We start from the raw sequence: 23,993 nt of genomic DNA, 5'->3' as shown, positions 1-23,993 counted from the left end.
ATCTTTATTTCAAATAATAAAAAATATTGTATCTAAAAATATTTTAGTAGAGTTCCTTTCAATGCGAATGGGTGTTTTAGACCAATTGAGCCTTCAATCAATATGGAATTATTGAACCAATTTTTAAATTTTTTTGTGAATTTTTTAATACTTTTTTTAATCGAACCGATTGAATTGGTAAATAGTTTGACCACTTTGATTATCGGTCTAGTTCTGAGAACTTTTAATAGAAGTTTTGAGAACTTTAAGGTTTTATATTAAGTCTCATCATATATAAGTTTTTTTTTAGATTTATTTTGATTGATAGTCCGTTAATTTATTATTTTATTACAATGATTGATTTTTCTTTCCATTTATGGTTATTTAAATTATATTAAATATGATTGTTATTATATGTTTACCATTATTAAGCCATTAATTAAGTTGGTGTCATGAATAAATCATAAAATTTATTGAAAAAAATTTTAAAAATATATTTTATAATGATATTTTAATTTTATATAAAATCAATAAAAAACTATTTAAACCCGCAATAAATTAAAAAAACCATGAAACCTTAAGGAAATAAATTATTATTTGTAGAATCTTATAATTATTTGATCTATTAAAATTATAATTGTAGTAACAGTAGTAACTGTATTTTGTTTGAGAAAAAGGGAAGGGAAGTTTGCGTGCAAAAGATAAGCTTCTTTACCTAGTTCCATAAACTCTGAGTTGGCTGTCGGTCTCCTCCACAATTCGCATCTAATTCCTTCTTCATTTTATCCCTCTCTCTTTCTCTCTCATCCCCATAATATATTAAATTAAATAAAAGCTTTTAACTTTACTAATTTTCTTGTGTCTTGGACCTTTCTTCACCTATTCTCCTTCAGATTTACTTTCTTTCTTTCTTCCTTTCATTTTCCTTTTCTTTTCTATAAATTCTTGTTTCACTCGACTTTCGTTTGTTTTTAAAGCATTCATTATCCGGAATCTGATTGGCTTTCTTTTCTTTTTCTCTTTTTCAATTTTTTTTTGGCAATTCTTAAAAAAATCTGGTGCTGATTTATGGTAGAAATTAGGGTTTCGTTTTGAGTTTCCCTATCTTTAATATGGTTCCGTGGGGCGGCCTCACTTGCTGCTTGAGTGCAGCCGCTCTTTATCTTCTTGGAATCAGCAGTGGCAGGTTAGTTTTTCCGTTAACTGTATCAGCAATACTGATTTTATCTGTTTTTTTTTATCTATGCATTTGATAGAAATTTCAGGGAAAAAAAGAAACGAAAGTTTTAATGAAATTCCATGCTTAAAACGGTGGAACAGGGATGCACAGATTCTCAAGACGGTCACTCGAGTCAATCAGCTTAAGGAATTGGGTGTGGAGCTAATTTCTCTTTTTTCGTTTTTATCATTTATGTGAATTATTTGATTTCTTCATAATTTTTTGAGATTTATAGCTGTTGGGTATTGGTTTCTGTTGTTTTTATAACTTTTAGAAGGAAATGTGAGAAGTATGCAAATAATTTAGGATTTGGTTTAAGTTGTACCATTTTCTGACTTGTGTCAACTTAATACTATCTGCCCTCTCTATAACATGATTTCATTATAACAATCAAGTTATAATCAAGTTTGTTGTAGAACCGATTTTTGATGTTTGGCTTTTACCTTTTATAAGAGCTTTTCATCTATAACAACAGCATTCTTACTCTTTAATAAATTAGTTCTTTATAACATTTTGTCTCAAATTTTGATAAAAGTAGTTCTATTCTTAAATGAAATGAATTTTTATAGTTAAGATATTATTTTAATAAAATTTTGAATTTTATATAAAAATATTAATAATACATTATTAAATGAAAATAATCTTTAATAAATGTAATTTCATTTGCAAATTTTTATTAAAGATACACTGCAATCTGAATCTCACTAATTAATAATATTATTAATATATTATAGTTTTTAAATTTGAAAATTCAAATAGTATCTAAATCTCAAATGCTATTATAGGTGTATAACAACCGCCTCTCTGTAACATCCAAAATTTTTGTCAACAAATGGGGCTGTTATAGAGAGGATTGATTGTATATCAAGTTCGAGAACTGGTTCTGCATTTATTGATCATTTAAGAATTTATTGGTTATTTTGCTAATCTGTTACCTTGGAACATCCCAAGTGCTCATGAGTGTAGCTATAAGTTCATTGTCCTTGATCATTGATTTGCCAGCAAGTTTATTGAGTACCAGTTTGACTTTCATTATTTCATGTTAAAAACTTCGGATAACATTGGAAATTATCCTATGGTATGTCAACTCTTCATTTCTTTGAAGTACTTGTGTATTCGTGTTCAGCACATATCCTTGTTCAAAATTAAAACTTCCTATGTTATGTCAACTATTGGGGAAAACGTAGGAAAAATTAAGTATACCCCTGTTAGATAAGTACTTATATCCAACACTTGCACTCGAGTCCAAGTAACATAGAAATGATATTATCCACCTTAAACATTAACTAATGAAAAATGGGTGTTGGACACATGTATTTGATTGTTGGTGTGAGTTTTATAGGCATTTTCACTTGTTATTGCTCTAAAGATGTTCATCATTAAATTAATGTTAGGTGACAGACTTAATTGGTGATGATTTGATTAGTTTCCATCATTTGAATTTGCTACGCCGTATCTTGATGATACCATGTTTCTTTCACCTTTCAGCTCAATTGCTAGACATTGAAAGTAAAGTGATTCCTCTAATCGTTACAATCTCCGGAAGAGTTGGTTCTGAGACCCCAATTAATTGTGAACATAGTGGATTAAGAGGTGTTATAGTAGAGGAAACGGTAACTTTCTTTTCTTAAATTAAAAGAGCATTAATGTTGGATTTTTTCCTGCTTGCATGTAATAATTCTTGTTCATGTATCTTTAGGCCGAGCAGCATTTTCTAAAGCACAATGATGCTGGTTCTTGGATACAAGATTCTGCTTTGATGCTTTCTATGAGTAAAGAGGTTCCATGGTACCTGGTTAGAACATATTTCTCTTCATCCTTTTAGTTTGAGTTGTATGCTGGAATTGTTTATGTTTTCTGGGTTTCTAAGGTGGTTGTCATTTGAAATCACACTTGAAGGAACTATGTTGTGTTGCATAAGAATTGAGGTTGTTAATGTAGCTGATTTTCTGAAATTGTCTTTAAATTATTAATTATAGGATGATGGGACGGGTCGTGCATATGTAGTTGGTGCCCGCAGTGCAGCAGGTTTTGCACTAACTGTTGGAAGTGAAGTTTTTGAAGATTCAGGCCGATCAATTGTACGTGGAACATTAGACTATCTCCAAGGTCTCAAGGTATTTCCTCCAATGTCTTTTTTTGTCCATTTTATTGTAACATTTTCAGTTGAATTAAGCTTATTTGAGGGCCAATTTTGCTTCTAGATGCTTGGAGTCAAGAGAATAGAGCGTGTGCTTCCCATTGGTTCTTCCTTGACTGTTGTTGGTGAGGTAGGTTTTGGATAATGATTGCCTTGAGTTTCTGATGATGCAGGAATATCGATGCAAATTCTAGTGTACAAAAATATATAAATATTAGGAAATTGCAATGCTGTACTAGTTAATATGCTTGGTGCTTTCTGCCTTTCTCCCTACCAAGGTTTTGAAGTTGAATTCTTGGATATTTGTATAGAAGTATCTTGTGCGTGCAATTATGGTAGAAAATCAAAATTTTTTTTAAAATTTTTTTTAAGAACTTGGGGTGCTAAAGTATAATTTTAAAGTGGTCCATCCTGATGCATATATGGTCCTAAATGAGTAGAAGGTTATGTTTCAATGTGATTGGACACTGAAGTCTTATCTTAAAACATTAAAGGCCCCGTGCTGAAGCAGTTTGACCATAGTTTTTAATGGATATGAAACAAAACTTGATCTAGTATTTGAGATTGATCTTTGGTCCAGGTAACTTAGTCAAGGCCATAGTTTTGGCTCTGCCTAGAAGTTTGTTGCTGCTATTACTGGGTTCATAATTTGTATTTTGGTTATCTCATTTTGCCTCTCCTATACATGGTAGGCTGTCAAGGATGACGTTGGAACAATTCGGATTCAGAAACCCCATAAAGGACCATTTTATGTGTCCCCCAAATCTATTGATCAACTCATTTCCAACCTTGGAAAGTGGGCTAGGTTGTAAATATTCAAGACTTGGGACTTTTTTTCTCACATTTTCAAGTTTCAGTGATTATTTCAAAAAATTAAGAGAGTAACAGGTCCAATTTTTTAGATTGTACAAGTATGCTTCGTTTGGACTGACCATCTTTGGCGCCTTCCTAATCACCAAGCATGCAATCCTTTATTTCTTGGAGAGAAGACGCCGACGTGAATTGCAGCGAAGGTATGCTTGATGAGTGCTTGTAGTAATTGTTGAGAAACACCAGGGTATGAATTGAATATTGAGAGCAATTAACATTTAGTAGTGTCCCCCTTTTAAGAGAGGCATGTATTTACAAGCGTCTGCTTATGTTATTTTCTGTAATAACAAACTCAATTGTAAACTTTGTTCTTTCAGGGTTCTTGCTGCTGCAGCTAAGAGATCAGGGCCAGATAATGAAGGTAATATGCTGTCTAAATGATGGTTATTGTTATGGTATTATCTGTGTAAGATGTTGGGATCTCACAGTAATTTCTGTAGATCCAACTTTGAAAGTTGAAAACGGAGCAGAACCCAAGAGAGATCGCATGATGCCAAATATATGTGTAATATGCCTCGAGCAAGAGTACAATGCCGTTTTTATTCAGTAAGTTCAGTAGTTGCATTCTTTTTGAGTAATGCATATAAAGCAATCAAAGAGACTTCGTAGTTCCTACCCAAGCCCTTTATGCTCTCTGTTCTTTCAGTAGTCAGTACCAAATTTTAACAAGATGCTGCTTGCTGTGAAAATAAAGGCTTTACGTCTGACTAGTTTATGCATCAATTTCCATTAAGTACTTATATGGTTTTGCTTAGGTCATATCAGTCTCATTTGAAAATTCTATCAATATCTAATTTTCTGTTGGACCAGTCACTTCTGTATATAAGAGAATTTCTATTGCCTCTATTACATATACTGAGTTGCAAATAAGATGTTCACTCGTTGTGCATATATTCCAGTAGACAGCAGTATATAACCATTACCATTACCATGTAACAACAATATTCTACATAAATGCTAAGGTTTTCCTTATGAAGGATTGTTGTTTGTTTTATGAAATATGTTGATGCTGTTGATCCAAGAGCATTATATGTATATGTCCTTGTCATTTTCTGTTCCTCCTTTTTGGGTTGTGAATGGAATCACCCAATAGTTGCCTTAGACTGCATTTTCTGAGACTTCTTTTTCATTGAAGTGCTCATGTTTGACGTATATCTGGACGTGGGTACGGGGATATAGCTATTTAAAGATCCTCCAAATGCATGAAAAAACTTGGAAAAAATTGAATGTATATGTCGGATATGCATGTGCCTGATTAACATAGGCCTTAGAATATGTCATTCAAGCATTGATTTAGAATATGGGTTTAGTATTTTTCATATTTGGCTGTTGCTTGAATTCCCTGTCTTCTTTTATAAGCTTAAGCCTGAGGCATTATGCCTGTGGTGATTGCTAGTCCTGCGGAGAGTAGTATCTACATGTATACATGCCTTCTTTCAATTTGTTCTAGAATGCTTGGGAAGTTGTGTCTTCATGAATAACTTTAGTCTTGTTTGAAGTCTCACTGCATTGAAATTGTCGGAATCGTAGCGAAATACTTATTGCTTATGATATTAATGCAGATGTGGCCATATGTGCTGCTGTACAACCTGCGCTTCGCACTTAACCAGTTGCCCTCTTTGCCGGAGGCGTATTGAGCAGGTTGTAAAAGTCTTTTGCCATTGAAGTTTCTGGTTATGAGATGTAGGGTTCATTTGGACCTCCGGTGGAAAGCAGCCTGACTGCACAGGGAGTCTCGGTTCTGTGATCGGAACCCCTTAAATAAGTGCCAACGTTATTAGCTGGGAGATGAGGATCATTATTTTTGGCCAATTATGCAAATCCCTACTTGCTGCAAGCCCTATTATAACTTGCTTGATATCCTGTAAATATTGAAGATTACTTTTTTTTTTAAATAATGTTATTTTGAATAATGTATGTTTTCATTGTTGTAATTTATTGACAGATGCAGTTTTTTATGTTTTTTTTTCCTTTTTTTTTTGTATAAATTTGTTCACCACCCTAAAATATGTTTTTTAACCTATGTTGTCTCGGATGAATATCAATTACGAATATATAGAGAGAGAGAGTATGTTTTTTACCATGAGTGTATTTAATTTTCAATTGCACATCTATATTTATGTAATGTGAATAAATTTGACGCCAATTTAAAATTAACTGAAATTTAACTATTAATAAATTAATAAATATTAATATGTTTTTTATTATTATTATATGAAATGCTTAAGTAAAACTAAATATGAAATGTCTAAAAATTGAACTCAAGTTTAATTTAATTGAACAACTTAATTTGGAAATGATAAAAGTTGTGAACTTGAAGAATTGATGGAAGCTTGTATTTCTTCCAGGGTTCTTCCTTTAGTTTCTGGCACAACTTTGTTGACAAAAATAATAGAAGCTGCACAAACTCCTGAATACACCAAAAATGTACCTGTTTCCACCAAACATTGCTTTTATCAATTCTATACATTATTTTTGTGATGAATTAAAATAGTAATACCTGAAGGGCTCCAGTCCATGAGGAAATTGAAAGTGTAAGAAACAGCCCACGCACCAAACCAGTGTTCTAGATTCACCAAACTTCCTGCTGCTCCCTTTACATTTATGGGAAATATCTGCATCCCCATCCCCATCCCCATCCCCATCCCAATTTCAGTATCTGTTTACTATTTGCATTAATTATTAGATATCTCAATAGAAGTGTACCTCCGACAAGAGGACCCAAGGAACTGCTCCCATTCCAATTGCAAATGAACCCACGAAGATCTGCTTGCAGTTTTAAAATTATTTTGTATGAAATAATGATATAATTACATAAAATTTATTACCAGCAATCCACTCAGTACAAGCAATGGAACCCATTGTTGAAGCAAGTTGTGTTCCTGAGAATTTCAGATTTTTTACATAAAAAACAAGTACTAGGAATACAGACAACATTTATTTATTGTTTTTAAATTAAAGTTGATATTTCCAAAAAAAAAAAAAAGAAGGATCAATAATTTACCTTCATTAGAAATGATATTGCTGCAATAAAACATCCTAAGAATGTGCCTGTTGATGAAGCCTGAAAAAGACAAACTCATGTTTTTTTAATATTATATTTAAATACACATTAAGCATGAATATTTTAAGAAAAATGGTAAAGTACTTAGGGACTTACTAGCAAAAGGGGTTTTCTTCCACAGTTATCCACTAAGAATGCACTCACAGCTGTTATAGGGATCTGTAATAATCGAATTAGGTATTATTATCACCACAAATTATCCTTAATTTTAAATACCAATATACCATATAAACACAATACCAATAATAACTAAATTATACCTAATATGGATACATAAATTTATAAATATGTCAAAATTTTATATAATAAGATGATAATAAGGTATAAAAATAGTTAGGTATATTAGAGATATAAAAGAAAAGGAAAAAAGATGGTATGATGTCATATTATCTTGTATCTCTTATCAGTTACTTAATGTTATTTCAGCTTATTTTTCATGTTATTGACACGTCATTTCTGTAAAATTTTAAGCTTGTATCATAAATCGTAAAACCTTAAGTCCAAGGTTTAAGATTTAGAGTTTAAAATTTAGAGTCTAAAATTTAAGGTTCATGTTAAAAAAAATTATCAAAATGATGTGTTAATAATATAAAAAAAACTAAAATAACATTAAATAATTAATAAAAAAATAAAAGATGATATACCATCATTTTCAAAATAAAAGAGGGAATTAATACCTGAATAGAGGCAAAAGCTATTATAGCAATTTTCGAAGAAGAAAAGCCTGAAACACAGAAATATTCTTTAATATATATGTATATATAAGAAGTTCAATTATTTAAAGAAAATACTGTAAACCTGCAGAGGTGAAAATTTGATTTGCATAGAAAGCAACTCCATTTATCCCTCCAAATTGCTGAAACATCATTAGCCCCACTCCAATCTGAAAATATCACAAATATAGAGTACACATATATATATATATGTGGATCCTCGAAAGTTTGGATGCTTACAATGATGGAATGCATGTATCTTGTTTGGAACAAGTCTAGCATAGTGGCGTTAGATTGGTGCTCTAGGGTTTCCAAATAATCCTGTCAATAAATAAATACAATTTTGAGCAGAATTGTTTTTACGTAAAAAGAAAAATGTTAGAAAATTTAAAAAAGATGGAATGCTTAATTAATTAGTACTTAGGATTTCATTTGCTTCATGAGAAACAGCATCTTCATCATCTCCATGGAGTCTCTTCAAAGCACTGTAGAACTCTTTTTCAGACCCAACCTTTGCCTGAAATCATAAATCATTTTTCTTCTTTTTAATGTTCTGGAAGGGATCCAATTTAGTGTTATTCCGTTTTTATTTTACGACTCATATTCGGGATTTGTGACTATCGCTTTTAATATTGTCGCCTCTAAAATCATGTTTTTTTTTCTTAGGAGTGCGATGTATATTTTATTGATGTTTGACACATATATATGCCTATTTCCTTACATGACATCTGTCCCATATCAATTGTTTTTTTTACCAGAGAAGCTAATGGCCAAATATCAATTCTAATCCCTCCACATTTTACATGATACCTATTCAATGCTCTAATGTCAATTGTTTTCTTTTTCTTTTTACATGAGAAGGTAATGGCAAAATATCAATTCTAATCCTTCTTCTTTTTTTTTGAGATTATATGAAAATGGTTAAATTCTAGATCTAATCCCTATATTTTGCTCAAATATGAAATTTAATCTTTATACTTTAATTTTGATGTAATGTGGTACATCAACTTTTATAATGTCATTAATTAGATTAAATACTTTATTCTAATTACGGATTTAATAGAAGAATTTTAACAGTATTACAGATAGACTAGACCCCTGAAAATAAAGTATTGAGATTAAATTCCAAATATACAAAGAGGTACAATAACTTTGAACATGTTATAATCTTTAAATTTTTACTTTATAATTTAGTCAAAAAATAAATAATTACCTTAACACAAAGCGCAGATAAAAACCATACTAAACTAAATATAAATGTAGACTTACCAACCATCTCGGAGACTCACAGATGAAATTAAGACCCAGGAGCTGAATTAAACATGGAATGATTCCTTCAAAAACAAACAAATAAATTTGTTTATTTATTTAAAAAAGACAGCAGAATCATGGGGAAGGAGATAGAAAACTCTTTGGTTTTCTTCAATATTATCGTACCAGCTAGAGCTAATATTCGCCATTCCAAAGCTGTCCCTACTACGAACGTCGTTGATGCTCCGATCACTATCATCAGCTGCAATACCGGATTCGGGTGCGAGTGTCGAGTAAGGATGTTAATACTACAAACTAATACATACATAAGGGTAAAGTCGGGAAATGTGTGACAGGGGAACAAGATAAGATTAAAAATAAAAATTAGGGGTCAAAGTTAGACTTGATCATGGATAGAGTCGGATCAATGTAAAATTTTAAGTCTTGAGTCCGGTTCAAAAAATTGGCCTAAAATTCTACCCAAACTTATACATTAACTTTCATTCAATGTACATTGATATGTGAATTTTATGCAATTATATAAGTGAATATTTCCTTTTAATTTATTGTACAAACACTAGCATTGTGATTAGGGGTAAGCAAAACCCGATTTGATTCGAAAAAATAAAAAAAATAAAAATTTGAATTATGTGTTAATTGAATCGAGTTATTCAAGTCAACTTGAATAGGTAATTCGAGTTTCGAATTCGAATCGAGTTGAATTTTATAATTCGAATAACTCGAATAATTTGAATAACAGATTGGTGTAAATACGATCCTTGTCAATTTTGAAAATGAGCAAATTAATCTCTCAATAATGAACAATAGCAACAATTAACAGAATTTCGACAACCAAAAGTTATGTTGATAACCTTTCAGTCAAACACAAGAAAATACGCAACTCCCTCGACAGAACAACAACAAAACTAACGCAAGGAAATAAAAGAAAAAGATGAACAGAGGAGAAGGAGAAAACGATAGGAAGGACAAGAAAGAAAAAATAAAAGAAAGAAGAGGGAACGGGGGGGGGGGAATTTTACGGAATAGCACAAAAATTATACTTCCACATTGATTACACAAAAACTCAAACTTCAAATCTCAACACACAATTAAGGCTCTAAACCACTAAAGCATATACTTAGTCATTAATAGAACCTAGCAAGCAAAGGTTAAATTTTTGAGGCGTTACAAAAATCCTTATGGAGAATTAAAGTTCCATTCAAGATAATTTTATTTCTTTGGAAACTATGCAATTAACTTTTTTCCATTAAAGTTGAGCTTCGGAAGAGAGGTATGTCAATTGAAGACACTTGTTTGATTTGCAGATTACATACTAAATTTTTGGATCAATTGTTTCGCACTTGTACATTTTCTTGAGTTGGGGGTGTAAAAGAGACGGTGGTCTTCGTAAGCATTTCTATTTTGACTAAAAAATGAACTCAATTTGTTAATTATCAAGTTGAGCTCCAGCTCAAGCAACTTGAGTTATCAATCGAGCCAAATTTGAGTTTAACAATGCTTGACTCCGACGGCTCACGAACCTTATCAAGTTTTTCATATTTTTATATAATTAAATTATGATATTAGCCTTAATATATATTGTTATACCTAACCTTAATCATTGAGCTGAGTTTGAGCTTGAGCAAAAAAATTGGTAAACGAGTTTAATCAAACTCGAGCTCAAGCTCAATTATATCTAGAGTGAAGCTCGAGCTTAAACATAGGTGCTCGATTAAGCTCGAGTCAAGAATCGAGCTCGAAATTTCAAGTTGAGCTCAAGCTCGAGCTTGACAATATTCAAGCTCGGCTTCACACGATCACAACTCTAGCTTGGGTTGTTTGGATTGATTGCTTAGCTGCAAATATAGTAGAAGCTTATAATAAACAATTCAACCAACATATACTACGTCAACATGGATATGTAGATCAACCCAATGCTTCCATCTTGATATTTGCACTATTCCAAGTTGATGAATGTTAGCGTTAGGGATTGTATTTAATTGGCGATCTGATCTTGTTCATGGTGCAACATTAGTAAAAGATAAATGATTGCAACATCTCTTTTCAGCCAATGGTTAGCTCACCCTTTACACAATTTGACTATTCATATAGCAAAAAAAGTTGTTATACTTAGTCTAGGTGGTATACTCATCTCTGTGTTATTTTTGTCATAACATTAAAATATTTACCAAATTTATAAGAAAAAAATATATAGCGCATTATTACAATTCTTAGTTAACAATTTACACTACTTAAATACCAAACACTCTAACATGGTAATTATATAACTGCTACATACCATTTATGTATTATAATGCTATTTTTTTTACCTTTTTTTAGTTTTCCAAAATAAATTTTTTTGTTTTTATATACTTTATTACCATTAATAACTAAAAATTGCCATCGTGTACATGCATGTATGGTATGTGTGAACACTTGCCTTTTATATACCTATGTATGCGTTATTTTTATCTGGCATTACCATTTATAGATTAATGTACAAAATATTTATGATTCTTTTTAAAATATGGATAAAATATACTATTAGTCCATGTACTTCTACCGAATTTAAGATTTAGCCATCATACTTTAAAAGCTAATAATTCAATCATTTTACTTTTTTTAAATTAAAAATTCTAGTCCCATCATTATCATGGTTGGTAGTTTTTGTTAAAATCTATCAACTTAACATGACTATTTTTCGCCAATCATATAACACTTCATATGAGGACAACTTAATCAACTTATCAAATTGATAAATTTTGATGGAAAATACTTACGATTTTAATTATTGGACTGATATTTTTAAATAAAAAGTTTGAGGACTTAATTTTTTACTATAAGTACACAGACTAAGTCTCAAATTTTGTTTGTACAAGGACTAGCACCGTATCTTTTATATTACGTTATTTGTATAAATACATGATGAAAGTCGTTTTTATCGTTTTATAACTAACCGAATTATTCTATATTATAAGATTCATATAAATACGTAATAATTTTTGTTGTAATGCATATGACGTCACTTTATAATATATATATCTACATGAAACTTTAATCATGGAAAAAATTAAAAATTAAAACCTAACCCATCCGATTGAATTCTTTGTAATGCATTACAATGATATCTTCTATATACTAAAATTATTGGCTATTATTTTCATTTAATTTGAAAACATTTTCACTCCCTTCACCTCTATATAAAGCATCTGATTTCTGTTTGAGAAATAAATACATAAGAAAAAGAAAAAGCCATTCCAATATCCTCTTTTGCTTTGAGAGCCATGACAGGGAAGAAGGTTAAGCTTGCTTATATCACTAATGATTCAACAAGGAAAGCCACCTACAAGAAAAGAACGAAGGGTTTGATGAAAAAACTAAGTGAGTTAAGTTCCCTTTGTGGTATCGACGCTTGTTCTATCATGTTCAGTCCTTATGAGTCCCAACCCAAGGTTTGGCCTTCCCCCATGGGAGTCCAACAAGTGCTTTCCAAGCTCGAGACCATCCCCGAGATGGAGAAAAACAAGAATATGTTGAACCAGGAGAGTTTCCTCTCCCAAAAGACCACCAAAGCAGCTGAGCAGCTAAAGAAGCATTGCAAGGAAAACTGGGAAAAGGAGATGACCCATGTCATGTTCAATACGATTTGCGGCAAAGGGGTCATCCATGGTTTGAACTTTGAGGCCTTGAGTGAAATCAACTTGCTGCTCGATAAAAAAATGAGTGATATTGACAAGAGGATAGATGCACTTGCTAAGACACCCCTTAATCCTCAAGGGGTGTCATCATCATCATCCTCGTCCCTAGTTGCACTGCCACCGATGAACATGGTAATGCCCGAAGCGATGCCGATGACAGGTACAGAGGATATTGTGCAAGCAGATGTGAACGAAATGGATCCAATGCAAAGGGAACAATGGATCATGGAACTGATGAGCAACAACAACAACCCTCAAACTCATGTGGGAGACAATGGGATGATGTTCCAATTTGGTGACAACATCAACCCCAACAATGGCCTTTAGTCAAATGTTGTTTTCCCTTGGGGAAAATGAGAGTTCATCTATCTATTTGCTTCTATTATGGCCTTTGATCAAAAAGTATTTTATCATTTTATGTTAGGATGGTGTTGTGTTTGTTGAACTTTGCTCACAGATCATAGTTTTTCCTTTTAAACTAAAGCACCTATATCATTTTCCTTTCTAGAATTAAAAAATTATGTTTATTATTTGAATTTAAAGTTGTTATGTTATTCTCATAATTTGGAGTTTTTTTATTTTATCTTTCATTTTTTTTTATGCTTCAATCTTAATTACTCTAATGAAGAAATTTTTAAGATCATAAGTTAGATTAGATCTTATTTGATAATTTTGAGAATGAGAGTTCTTATAAAAATATATAAAAGCTATCTTGAATGCATGTTATAAAGCAATCCAAGAAGATGCTTTATTATTTGTGAGACAAGTCAGTGAAGGGATTAAAACTGAGGAGAGATAATTAGGGAATGATAAAACTAGATTTGTTGCTACTTTTTATCTAATTCTATGGGATCAAAACTATATGTTTGACGTGTGTTTGGTTGGCATTCATATTATTTTTCTATTCAACATAATATAAATTTATATAATTTGGTATTAGTACATTTTACTAATTCATTTTATGGTATTCATGTGTTTCTTCAATCATATATCTACGTTATGTTATTTTTCTTTATGTTCGTAGGTTGATAAATATATACCTGGAACTTGTATAAATATTTAAAATATGATAATAAAAAATTAGGTATTATTGGACAAGTTGCTTTTATTTTAATTAGGTTAATTTGGATTGATTAATTCTTTTTTTTTTCATTTGGTTTTGAGGGTTATGGTTGAATTGTTTTTAATTTAGATAATTAGGGTTGCTTTTTGAGTCATTTCAAGTTCAGGTCAATTTAGGTTAGGGTTGAACGAGTTTGCATTGTTGACCTTTTATCGTTAAATCAAGTTATGTTCTATTTAGATTCAGATTAATTAAGTTGGAGTTTCGAGTTCATATTAAAATTTATAAGTCTGTATAAAATTATATGAATATATAAATAATTTAAAACTTATATAATAAACAATATTGAAACAATATAATAATCTAGGATAAATTTAAAAATTATATATGACCCTTCATTTGGTGTACATTGATATGTGAATTTTATGCAATTGTACGGATGAATTTTTCAGTTTAATTTATTGTACAAACCACTAGCATTCTGATTGATGTAACACTAATTTACATTTACTTACTACATAAAAATAGTTATATTTATCACAAAATACAATTGGATAATCAAAGTTACATGTATCTAACCAAATTAATATAAAACTTTTTTTTTTGTGTATAATTGAACTAAGTTGTTTAATAAACTAATGAAAAATTTTTAAGTGCTGAAAATATAATTATTGAGTTTTTAATATTTAATTCAATATGTATTGAATTTGAATTATTAAAGATTGGTATTTACCAAAAAAACCCATATTAAAAATGTTAAACTTGAGTCCAACCTACGCGTATTAAATTTTTTAAGATTTTTTTATAAAAATAAATTTAAAAAATATAGTTTATTAAATACACTAAAAATATTAAAATAAATGTTTCTCAACAAATTGAAAATATATATAAAAAAAAAGTCTTTATATTTAAATAACACTAAGATAATTGCAACTTAACAAGAAAATGTCTCTAAAATAGTTGCAAAAGCAACAATCAAATAAGAATTATACAAAATTCAAATAATAACAACAAAATAGTAGAAAGATAATAGTAAAATGGCATCAAAACAATTGATTTGGGTTGGGCCGAGCCCAGGTAAAAAATCTTACCCGAAGCCTGACTCGTTTAGAAAATGAGTCTTATCTTTTGTCCAAACCTTCCCACTTTTTAAAAGGACTTTCGAGTTTAGGCGGGTGGGTCGACCCATACTTAGGTCTAGACAGAAATAAAAATTTTTAATTTAATTTTTTTCTTGAGGCGAAATCTTTTTTTTTACTTAAAAAGAGAGGAAATGGAAAGGGTTAAATTGAATTATTAATACTTTGGAGTATGTAATGTTGAAAATTTACCATTAATTAAAGGGGCATCAAGCATTACTGCGCTTCCATTTATATATTAATTATTTGAATTTAAGTGTGAGTTTTAGCTCGATTGTCATGAGTATTGTTATCAATATAAGAGTACGTGAGTTCGAGTGCGCTGAAACGTATTATTCTCCTATGTAAGGGTTAGAAGGGGCTATGAATAGTTCTAGATATTATATAAAAAAAAGAGCCAGATATAGTCAGAATCTATAATGAGATTATTATATAAGATGGGATGAGATAAACCAACCTGATTCAAGGCAGCCAAGCCACCACGAACATCCTTTGGCGCAATTTCACCTACATATATTGGTACCACATAAGCGAAAATTCCTATTCCATATCCGCACAGTAATCTTCCAATATCAAGCAACAAAGCTCCCTGTATAATTCAAACCCATTCTTTCAATCAATTTTTTTTTCTATTTTTATTTTTATTTTTATTTTATGATGAGAAAAAAGAGAGCAAAACCTTGGAGAAGTAAATAGCTATCCATCCTGTAATGCTGAAGCCTGAACTTATTCTCATTGCCTGAATCATTTTTAAATATATTAATCAGATATATATATATATTATATATGCTTTATTTGTAAAATCCAAATTATATTTAAAATTATTGTTCGTTGAAAAATGGTATTTAATTTATTAATTTTGTTTCATTTTACTCAAAAGCCAATACTGACATTGTATTATTTTTGAAGTAAAATGAGATAAAATTAATAATTTAAGTATCATTTTTAATTAAAATAATTTAAATACAATGAAAAAAATATTATAGAATTTACTTGTTAAAGCATATATTTTGTTTCATTTATAAGAGAAAGGGTAAATTAATTCTTGTACATTAAATCAAAGAGCAAATTGATCATTTTTATTAAAAAATTCATCCATTTTACTATTAAAAACGGGCATGGCTAATGAAAAAAACTAAACAGTTATATATGGCATGCCATGTATATCTCATGATGACGTATAAGGATAAGTTTTTAATAGTAAAATGGATAAAATTTTTAACAGAATAACTATTTTATTTTTTAATCTAATCTATAATGATTGATTTATCTATTTTTTAATAAAGAAAAAATACGAATGGTAATTCATGGTGTATGATACTTTTAGTGAATTTGATTTACCCCTTTCCGGCCCATGAAATCTGCAATTCGCCCACTTGTGATAGCACCAATCATTGCACCAACGTTCAGTATGGAACCAAATACTGAAAACTACGTATATTTTCCAAATGTAAAGCTATGAATATTAATTAGAAATTTTAGAATAATTTAATCCGATTTTATATAATTATTTTTAAAAAATAACATTAATCCGAACTTATTTTACAATTTTTTATGTATATTAAAATTCCTATCACACGTATACGTGTGAAAATCACGAATTTAGAGCATAAATATATATTTAAAAATAACATATAATAAATAATAAAACGTACAATTGAAACTAATGTACGATATTAAAATGAAAAAAAATAAATTTGTGAATAAAACGAAACTTAAACACATAAATATATCAAGTTACGAATACTAAATGACCGCAATTGATTTTTTTTTAACGTTTTACTAACCCAATTGATATAATGTTAAATCTCATCATACGCATAGTTTTATTGATTTTTTTCAAATAAAAATACTAAACTATCCTCCAATAATATAATTTAAATTAAATACAAATAGATATTAAAATATTTTCCCCAACTGAGTTGAGACCCGATAGATGGGTTACACCAACTCAATAAAAATTTTGTAAATAATATAGATAAAATATATTATTTTTGAAATTACTATACAACTTATTACTCTATATTTATTTGAATAAACTAATTTTTCTTAAGCAAACCTCAGCAATGGATAGGTGAAGTTCCTTTGTGATAGCAGATTGAACTGGTGCTGAATATCCCATCTGAAAATTTTAAAAAAATTAATTAGGAATAAATATTAAATTTATATATAAATTTTGATCTAATCTGTAATTTGATACATAAACTTTGATTTGATGCAATTGTACATATTTAAGGAAATAAACATGTATTTATCCCTTTTAATTAAAAGTTAAATTCATTTTTACAGTGTGGTCAAATAGTGTGAGCATAAATAAGATATTTGTGCTTGCAATTTATTTAATTTTATTTGAAGAATAAAATTTGAATTGCGTTCGACTGTTATTTAGTTGAGTTTGAAAATTTTGTGTCATCAATTGAATCAGATTCGGGTATTGTAAAACTTGATTTGAATTAACTTACAAGTTTGATTAAGCTTTATATTATTTTGAATTATTATTGAGAAATTTCAGTTTGAATTCGAGCTCAAAAAAATAATCGAGTTAAAAGTTAAGCATAAAAATAAAGTGTCGTCTGCAAAAGGATGACGAACCCACTCAACAGATCTGATATTGGGCTCGAAGTGTTGGAATTCGATTTTGCCCTCGAGTTTTTGCCTTCATACTTTGCTGAAAGCTCGAGGAGATGATGAGTTCACAAAGCGGAAGCGCCTCCACCCACCAAAGAAATCTCAACGTTTACTCTTAGCAATTATTCGGTAGGTGGAGGCACTTCCACTTTGGAACCTGTCATCTCCTAAAGCTCTAGACAAAGTTACCCTATGAATTTGCTCAAGCTCTTGACAAAGTTAGAAGACAAAATCATAGGATAAGATCCTAATATCGAACCTCTTGAAGGGGTTTGTTAATTCTCTACAGACGACACTCCTCAATAAATTTCAAATATTTTAAATAAACTTGAGTTCAACTCGACCAGATTACAACAAAAACAAAATTCAAAGAAAAGGTAAAAGGAGAGGAGGATTGAGTGAAAGGGTACTTACGCAAGAGCCAAATTCATAAGAACCCAGTACTGCAACAAAAGTAGTTAGAAACACCACTTTTAGTGATCTTGTCTTCTTCGCATGGTGCAATAGTAATGGCTCTTTCATACTGCTTTCGCCATTTTCCAGACCCATCTCTTTTCTTAAACCAATTGAAAGAACTTGAGATTAAAAGAGAACTTGTCTGGAATCTGGATATTTAAATTACAATTATTGATTTCATTTTCAGTCATGTCGTGTTCAAGGGTAGGTTGGTCCAAGTCCACTCTATATAGGGCATCAACATGTGCCAAGCACAGAAAATGGTTTTAAGGAGGGGTTAGAATTAATTTATAAATTTTGGGGGTTAAAATGTAGTTTTATCATTTAATTAATTTGTAATTTCACAGATTTTGAAGGGATTAAATGCTAATTTTACCCTTTTTATAGTAGGTTGGTTTTATGTATATTATATAGACATAATGATAAATTTAGTCCTTAATGTTTTTTTTATTTGTCTATTTGACCCTAATTCTTTTTTAAAAATCATTTTGGCTCTCAACCTTCAAATTTTAGTCAATGTGCTTTTCTTTGAATAAATGTTACCTTAATCAATATTCAAAGGTTTGACTTTCTTCTTGGGTATGGAACGGTTTTAAAACTAATGGCTAGCATTAACCTTTTAATGGGCTTACAAAACATGAAAATTAGTCATTGGTTCGCTCTAGTAGATACTTTGGGAAACAAAAAAAAATTGTCTCAATCATTCAAATTTTGATGAAAACTATGTGATAACTTGCACGACAATTCGTGTATACTACACAAAATTTTAAAAAATAAAAATTATTAAAATTTTCAAGAAAAGTAAAAAAAAATCATAAAAACTTTAAAAATATTATCCACATCAACAATGAAATACACATGAATTGTCATACAAGCTACCATGTCATTGACACTAAAATTTTAACAGACCAACCAAATTTTTTTTTTCAAAAAAAAAACAATTTGATTAAATTTTAAAGGTTTAGAACCCAAAAAAATATTAGGATCAAAATTACCAAAAAGAAAAACGTTGGAGTTGAATTTACATAAGATAGACTCAAACCTTAATTATTCAAATCGAAACTTGATTATACATATACACAGTGGCAGAGCCTGAAAGTTTTTTGGGGAGGTCGGGAATTAAATTATATATTTTTATGATGGTAAAAATAAAATTTCATCATTTTAATAGCTTATGTCTTTAAAAATTTTAAATAGTTAAATCAATTTTTTATTATTTTTGGGCCCAAAATATAATATTATCATTACTAATTTAAAATTTATAAATTATAAAATATATAAATTAAAAATTTACCATTTTAGGGGTTATGAACTCCTAGATCTCCACCACAATCCACCACAATATATATTTTAAATTATTTTTAGTATATAATAATTTTATTGGAACCCCTTAATTTATAAATCTTGTAGAATTGAATAAGTGTTGAGATCTATATGCTATATTTGGCAGTATATGCATTATGTCAGTGCGAGATCTACATTCATGTCTCATTCGGTTTGTGTTTTATTTGTAGGGTTAAGTAAAAAATAAAAAATCGAGAAATTAAATATTGATTTAAATCAAAATGTTTAGATGATTTATGGAATATAAAAATTTATTATCATTTAATTTGAATAAAATTTTATTTTTATTTAAATTTTAATTTTTATGTAAAATATTTTTTTAGAAATATTTATAGAAAGATTCTTAAAATTTTACCATATAATGTCCAAAAGTCATTAAAATAAGGCTCATTTTATTAAAATAAGTCTGACAACACAAACCGTAAAATAATTATGAGAAATCAAAAACTGAGACCTGAACAAACTAAATCACCTAAATTTTATTAAAAGATCTTTGTTGAAATATGGTTGATTTTTATTTTGCTCAACAAAAATGATATATTATTGAAAAGTTTTAGATATGGAAGGATATTAACTTGTTCATTCATGGAACAATCACCTAAATTTTATAAGGTAGTTACAAATTTATCAAAAGCTCTCTTTTGTGATTTTATTAATATTGCTTGAATTTTTGAATTTTGAATAATTTAATTTATATAATATGTTTTCGCTCAATATTTATTAAAGGACTAATATAAACAATAATATTGATTATATAGAAAAAGAAAAGTTCAAACAAACCAATAATTCGAATTTGGTAAAATAATATAATCTGTTAGACGTTGGATTGTCAACGACTACTAGAGAAATCCGAAAATATATTTTTCAATCTTGATTCTTGACAAATGTATGAGAGGATTTCAGTTCTGAGGCTATGAAGTGCTAAAAAACATGTACAGATATAGGGGCGAAACTAGGGGTGGCAGGGGCCTTGGCCCCCCTAAAATGGAAATTTTTCCTTTGAGATTTTTAAAATTTTAAATTAGCAAAGGTAAAATTATATTTTGGGCCCCCTTAAAAATGATAAAAATTTAATTTAATCTTTTAAGAATCATAAAGATAGAGGCTATTAAAATGTTGGCATTTCGGCTTCTAATACATTGTTATTGGTAGGCCTAGATTTGTGAAGTAATAATATCAAAGTTAATTAAATAATAATAGGGCGATGATGTGAATATTTAATTTAGTGATAACATTGTGACATTTGTTGATAATTTAAGTTATTTAAAATTATGAATTAAATCATATTATAATTCAATTTATCTAAGTTTTGTGATTAAAAGAGGAAAAAGTAAACATTGCATCATGGGATTGATAGATTTTAGAAGGCACGTTCCATTGAGTGATTTTGTTTGTAACTTTGGTAGGAAACGTGAGTGTATTTGGATGTGATCATATGTATTAAAATAAATTTTTTTATATCATTAACAATGTTGACACCATTTTTTAGGATGAAAAATGGGGTTGACTTGGGTTTTGAAAAAAAGAAACGGGAGTCGCCACCAATCCTCTTTTTTTTATGAGGTGCGATTGGATCACCTCGAAGAGGGGTTGTTTTTAATAAACGGTTTGATTTTATTAAAACAACAAGTTTGGTCCACGAAATTCAGAAAAACGGGTTCGGGAGTCGGTTACGCACGAGGAAGGATTAGCACCCTCGATACGCCCAAAATTGGTACCTAGTTGATTACTTAATGTCTTAATGTCAAAAATTGAGAACCTTGAAGAATTTTAAAAAATACGATCCTTGTATTAAAACGTTGAAAATTTTCAGGAAAAAGGGGATATTTCACGTTATTCGAGAAAGAGAATCATATCCAGTAAGTTAGGACACAATGTCTCAAATTCCCGATACGCGGATGAAAAATGCTTATTAAAAGATATTTTATTATCTTTGTTTTAGAAATAAATCAGACCCAGTAAGTTAGGGCACGATCTTTTCTTAATTCCCGAGATCGTTTAAAAACTTGAGTTTGAAAAGATTCGTGTATTTAGATTTATTATGAAAATCGAAACCCAGTAAGTTAGAGTACGATCCTTTCGAATCTAAATACGAAATATTTTTAAAACAAATTTTGTTATATCGAGTAAAATAAAACACGAAAATCGTAGTAAAAAATGTGAAAGCAAATTACATTGTTGTTATACGTGGTAAAATCATAATACACATAAAAATAAAAAATAATACGAGCAATAGCAACAATATAAAATAAATAGAAGTCATACCTACAATCATATAAAATAACAATATATATAAACAAATAAATTAAAACATTCATTCAAAATAATAACGAAAATGAAATAAATAAGTAACAAATACAATTAAATATAAAAAGATATATATAGACATAAACTAAAATATGTATATATATAAATTAATAAAATGTATAAAGTATATTTTAATATATAAAAGAAACGATAAACGTGTATATATAAAAATATGTACATATATATGGGTGTATAAAACTATGGAATATGAAAATAATAAAATACATATAAAAGTAAGTATATATATATGTTGAAAAATAAAAGAAAGTATGTATGTACAAATTAAAGTTTAAAAATAATGAAAATATACGTATGTATACGAATAAATACGTTAATTTTGATACATGTTAAAAAATATATTGAAAATGTATATATATATTTATGTAAATTAAGATATACAAAAATATGTATGTACGTGCATATAAAAATATATATACTTATAAAATAAAAGGATATGTATGTATATAAATTAATAGTAATATGTGTGTATATACGGATTTTAAAAAAAAGTATATTTTAAACTATAAAGATTATATATAAATATGTATATATTTAGGAAAATGAAAATATATATATAGATATATAGATATGTACATAAGTTGTAAAATATATAAACTATATAAGTATATATGTTATAAAAACAATGTATGTATATCACAAAAATATACGCATGTATATGTATATATGTGCCGAAAATTTAAATAAAATAAATATAAACAAATAGGTAATAATAATAATAATAATAATAATAGGACTAAATCAAAACGGAAACGAAATCTCAGGGCTGAAATCAAAAATGAAATAGAGTAAAGGATTAAAATGTGAGGCGCGCGAAAAGGGAAGGACTGAAAAGAGAAATATTCCCTAGTCCTAGAGTGCAACGTTTCAGCGCAAAGGACCATACATGGTCAAAGGACCTGATTGAAACAGAAACAAAACTCGCGGCCCAAATCGAAAAAAAATAAAAGGTTTGATTGCATTTCAACGCAAGATGGAGGGACTAAATGCATAAATTACCCATTAAGGACAAGCATGTGCAAGATTCCCCACTAATGTGCCGTTCATGATTGAAAAAAAGACCAAAAATGTTTTATATTTTTATTCTTTCACTTTTTGAATTTGCTAGAGGAAAAAGGCTCTGCCTTCTTTCAAACCACCATTTTTTTCAAACACCCAACACTTGGGTTTCTTATCACCTTGAGTGCCACCACGCCACCAAGACCGACCGCCGACGATGGAAGAAAAACCCCGGCGGCACGGTCACGGCCAACTCCGGTGAGTTTCTCCTCACCTTATTTCTTTTGTTTTTATTTTCGTAAGTAGAAAGAAATAAAAAGAAATCAAACTAGATGTAAAAACACACAAAAATAAAGAAACGAAAATTACTTCTCCGATTCAAAGTTTTTGTTTTTATTGTTCTTGTGTCCGTAAAAAGAGAGGAAGAGCCCCCTTTGCCGGCCATCGACCACCGCACCGGTCGCCGGACGCCGGCGACGACGCCGCCGTTCGCGGTGGCCGGAAAACCAAAAAAAGCTCCCTTTTTCTCCTTTTTGCGAATAGAGTCCAGATCTGGGGTTAGAAAAGCCGAAATCCCGGCGAAAAGGGCCAAAATCGAAAGAGACCTTTCGGTTCTTCCTCTTTCCACCGCCGCCGGAACAGGTAAACTCCTTTTACTTTTATTTTTTTATCTTATATATATGTGTGTTGATTGAATGATAATAAAAAAGAGAAAGAAATACTATAGAAAAACCGAAATAGAACGAAAATAAAGAAAACGAAAAAAAACAAGGTGAATCACCTTCTAAAGCCCCCTTTTTTATTTCTTTCAATTTTTTCAAAAGCCGAATCTTCTCTTTTTTTGTTACAAAGTCCCCCTCCTTTTTTTGTTTCTCTTTTTTTTTCCTCCCTCCTTTTTTTTTGATTTTGCTTGTGGCTTTTATAGCCAAAAATACAATATTCTGTTAATGTTTATTGCTCCATTTTTTGTCCTTTTCCTTTGCTTGTTTGCAGGTGCGGCAAAAGGCATGGTGGTGGTAGACGGTATGGGGGTGTGTGATGGTGCTGGTGGCAGACAGCATGGGAGAGTGGGAGTGGTGCTGGTGGCAGACAATATGGGAGAATG

At 29.8% G+C, this 23,993-nt stretch overlaps 3 protein-coding genes across 3 annotated transcripts; 2 read left to right on the top strand and 1 right to left on the bottom strand.

The window, feature by feature from the left end:
- Positions 1–548: 548 nt before the first annotated feature.
- On the top strand, positions 549–6,166 carry LOC121220225 (E3 ubiquitin-protein ligase SP1). Its single transcript, XM_041099625.1, has 11 exons — positions 549–1,165; positions 1,300–1,352; positions 2,687–2,811; positions 2,898–2,993; positions 3,178–3,315; positions 3,403–3,468; positions 4,031–4,143; positions 4,241–4,351; positions 4,526–4,569; positions 4,649–4,754; positions 5,771–6,166. Exons 1-11 carry the CDS (start codon positions 1,092–1,094, stop codon positions 5,871–5,873), a joined length of 1,029 nt encoding a protein of 342 aa, XP_040955559.1. The 5' UTR covers positions 549–1,091; the 3' UTR covers positions 5,874–6,166.
- A 221-nt stretch (positions 6,167–6,387) lies between these two features.
- On the bottom strand, positions 6,388–18,369 carry LOC121220226 (sugar transporter ERD6-like 7). The gene is made up of 17 exons (XM_041099626.1): positions 18,179–18,369; positions 17,196–17,258; positions 16,478–16,567; positions 15,816–15,875; positions 15,594–15,725; positions 9,423–9,498; positions 9,255–9,319; positions 8,408–8,502; positions 8,226–8,307; positions 8,071–8,155; positions 7,950–7,996; positions 7,369–7,431; positions 7,213–7,272; positions 7,037–7,090; positions 6,915–6,974; positions 6,709–6,823; positions 6,388–6,639 (listed from the first exon to the last, which is right to left on the bottom strand). The coding sequence occupies exons 1-17, from the start codon at positions 18,311–18,313 to the stop codon at positions 6,494–6,496; spliced, it is 1,428 nt and encodes a 475-aa protein (XP_040955560.1). The 5' UTR covers positions 18,314–18,369; the 3' UTR covers positions 6,388–6,493.
- A 4,625-nt stretch (positions 18,370–22,994) lies between these two features.
- On the top strand, positions 22,995–23,779 carry LOC121220224 (uncharacterized). Its single transcript, XM_041099624.1, has 2 exons — positions 22,995–23,146; positions 23,307–23,779. The coding sequence occupies exons 1-2, from the start codon at positions 23,106–23,108 to the stop codon at positions 23,581–23,583; spliced, it is 318 nt and encodes a 105-aa protein (XP_040955558.1). The 5' UTR covers positions 22,995–23,105; the 3' UTR covers positions 23,584–23,779.
- The last annotated feature ends 214 nt before the right edge of the window (positions 23,780–23,993 follow it).

Source organism: Gossypium hirsutum, chromosome D08 (assembly GCF_007990345.1).
Source record: "Gossypium hirsutum isolate 1008001.06 chromosome D08, Gossypium_hirsutum_v2.1, whole genome shotgun sequence".
Classification (NCBI taxonomy): Eukaryota; Viridiplantae; Streptophyta; class Magnoliopsida; order Malvales; family Malvaceae; genus Gossypium; species Gossypium hirsutum.
The sequence above is the reverse complement of the archived record's forward strand: the minus strand, read 5'-3'. Positions and strand labels throughout refer to the sequence as shown.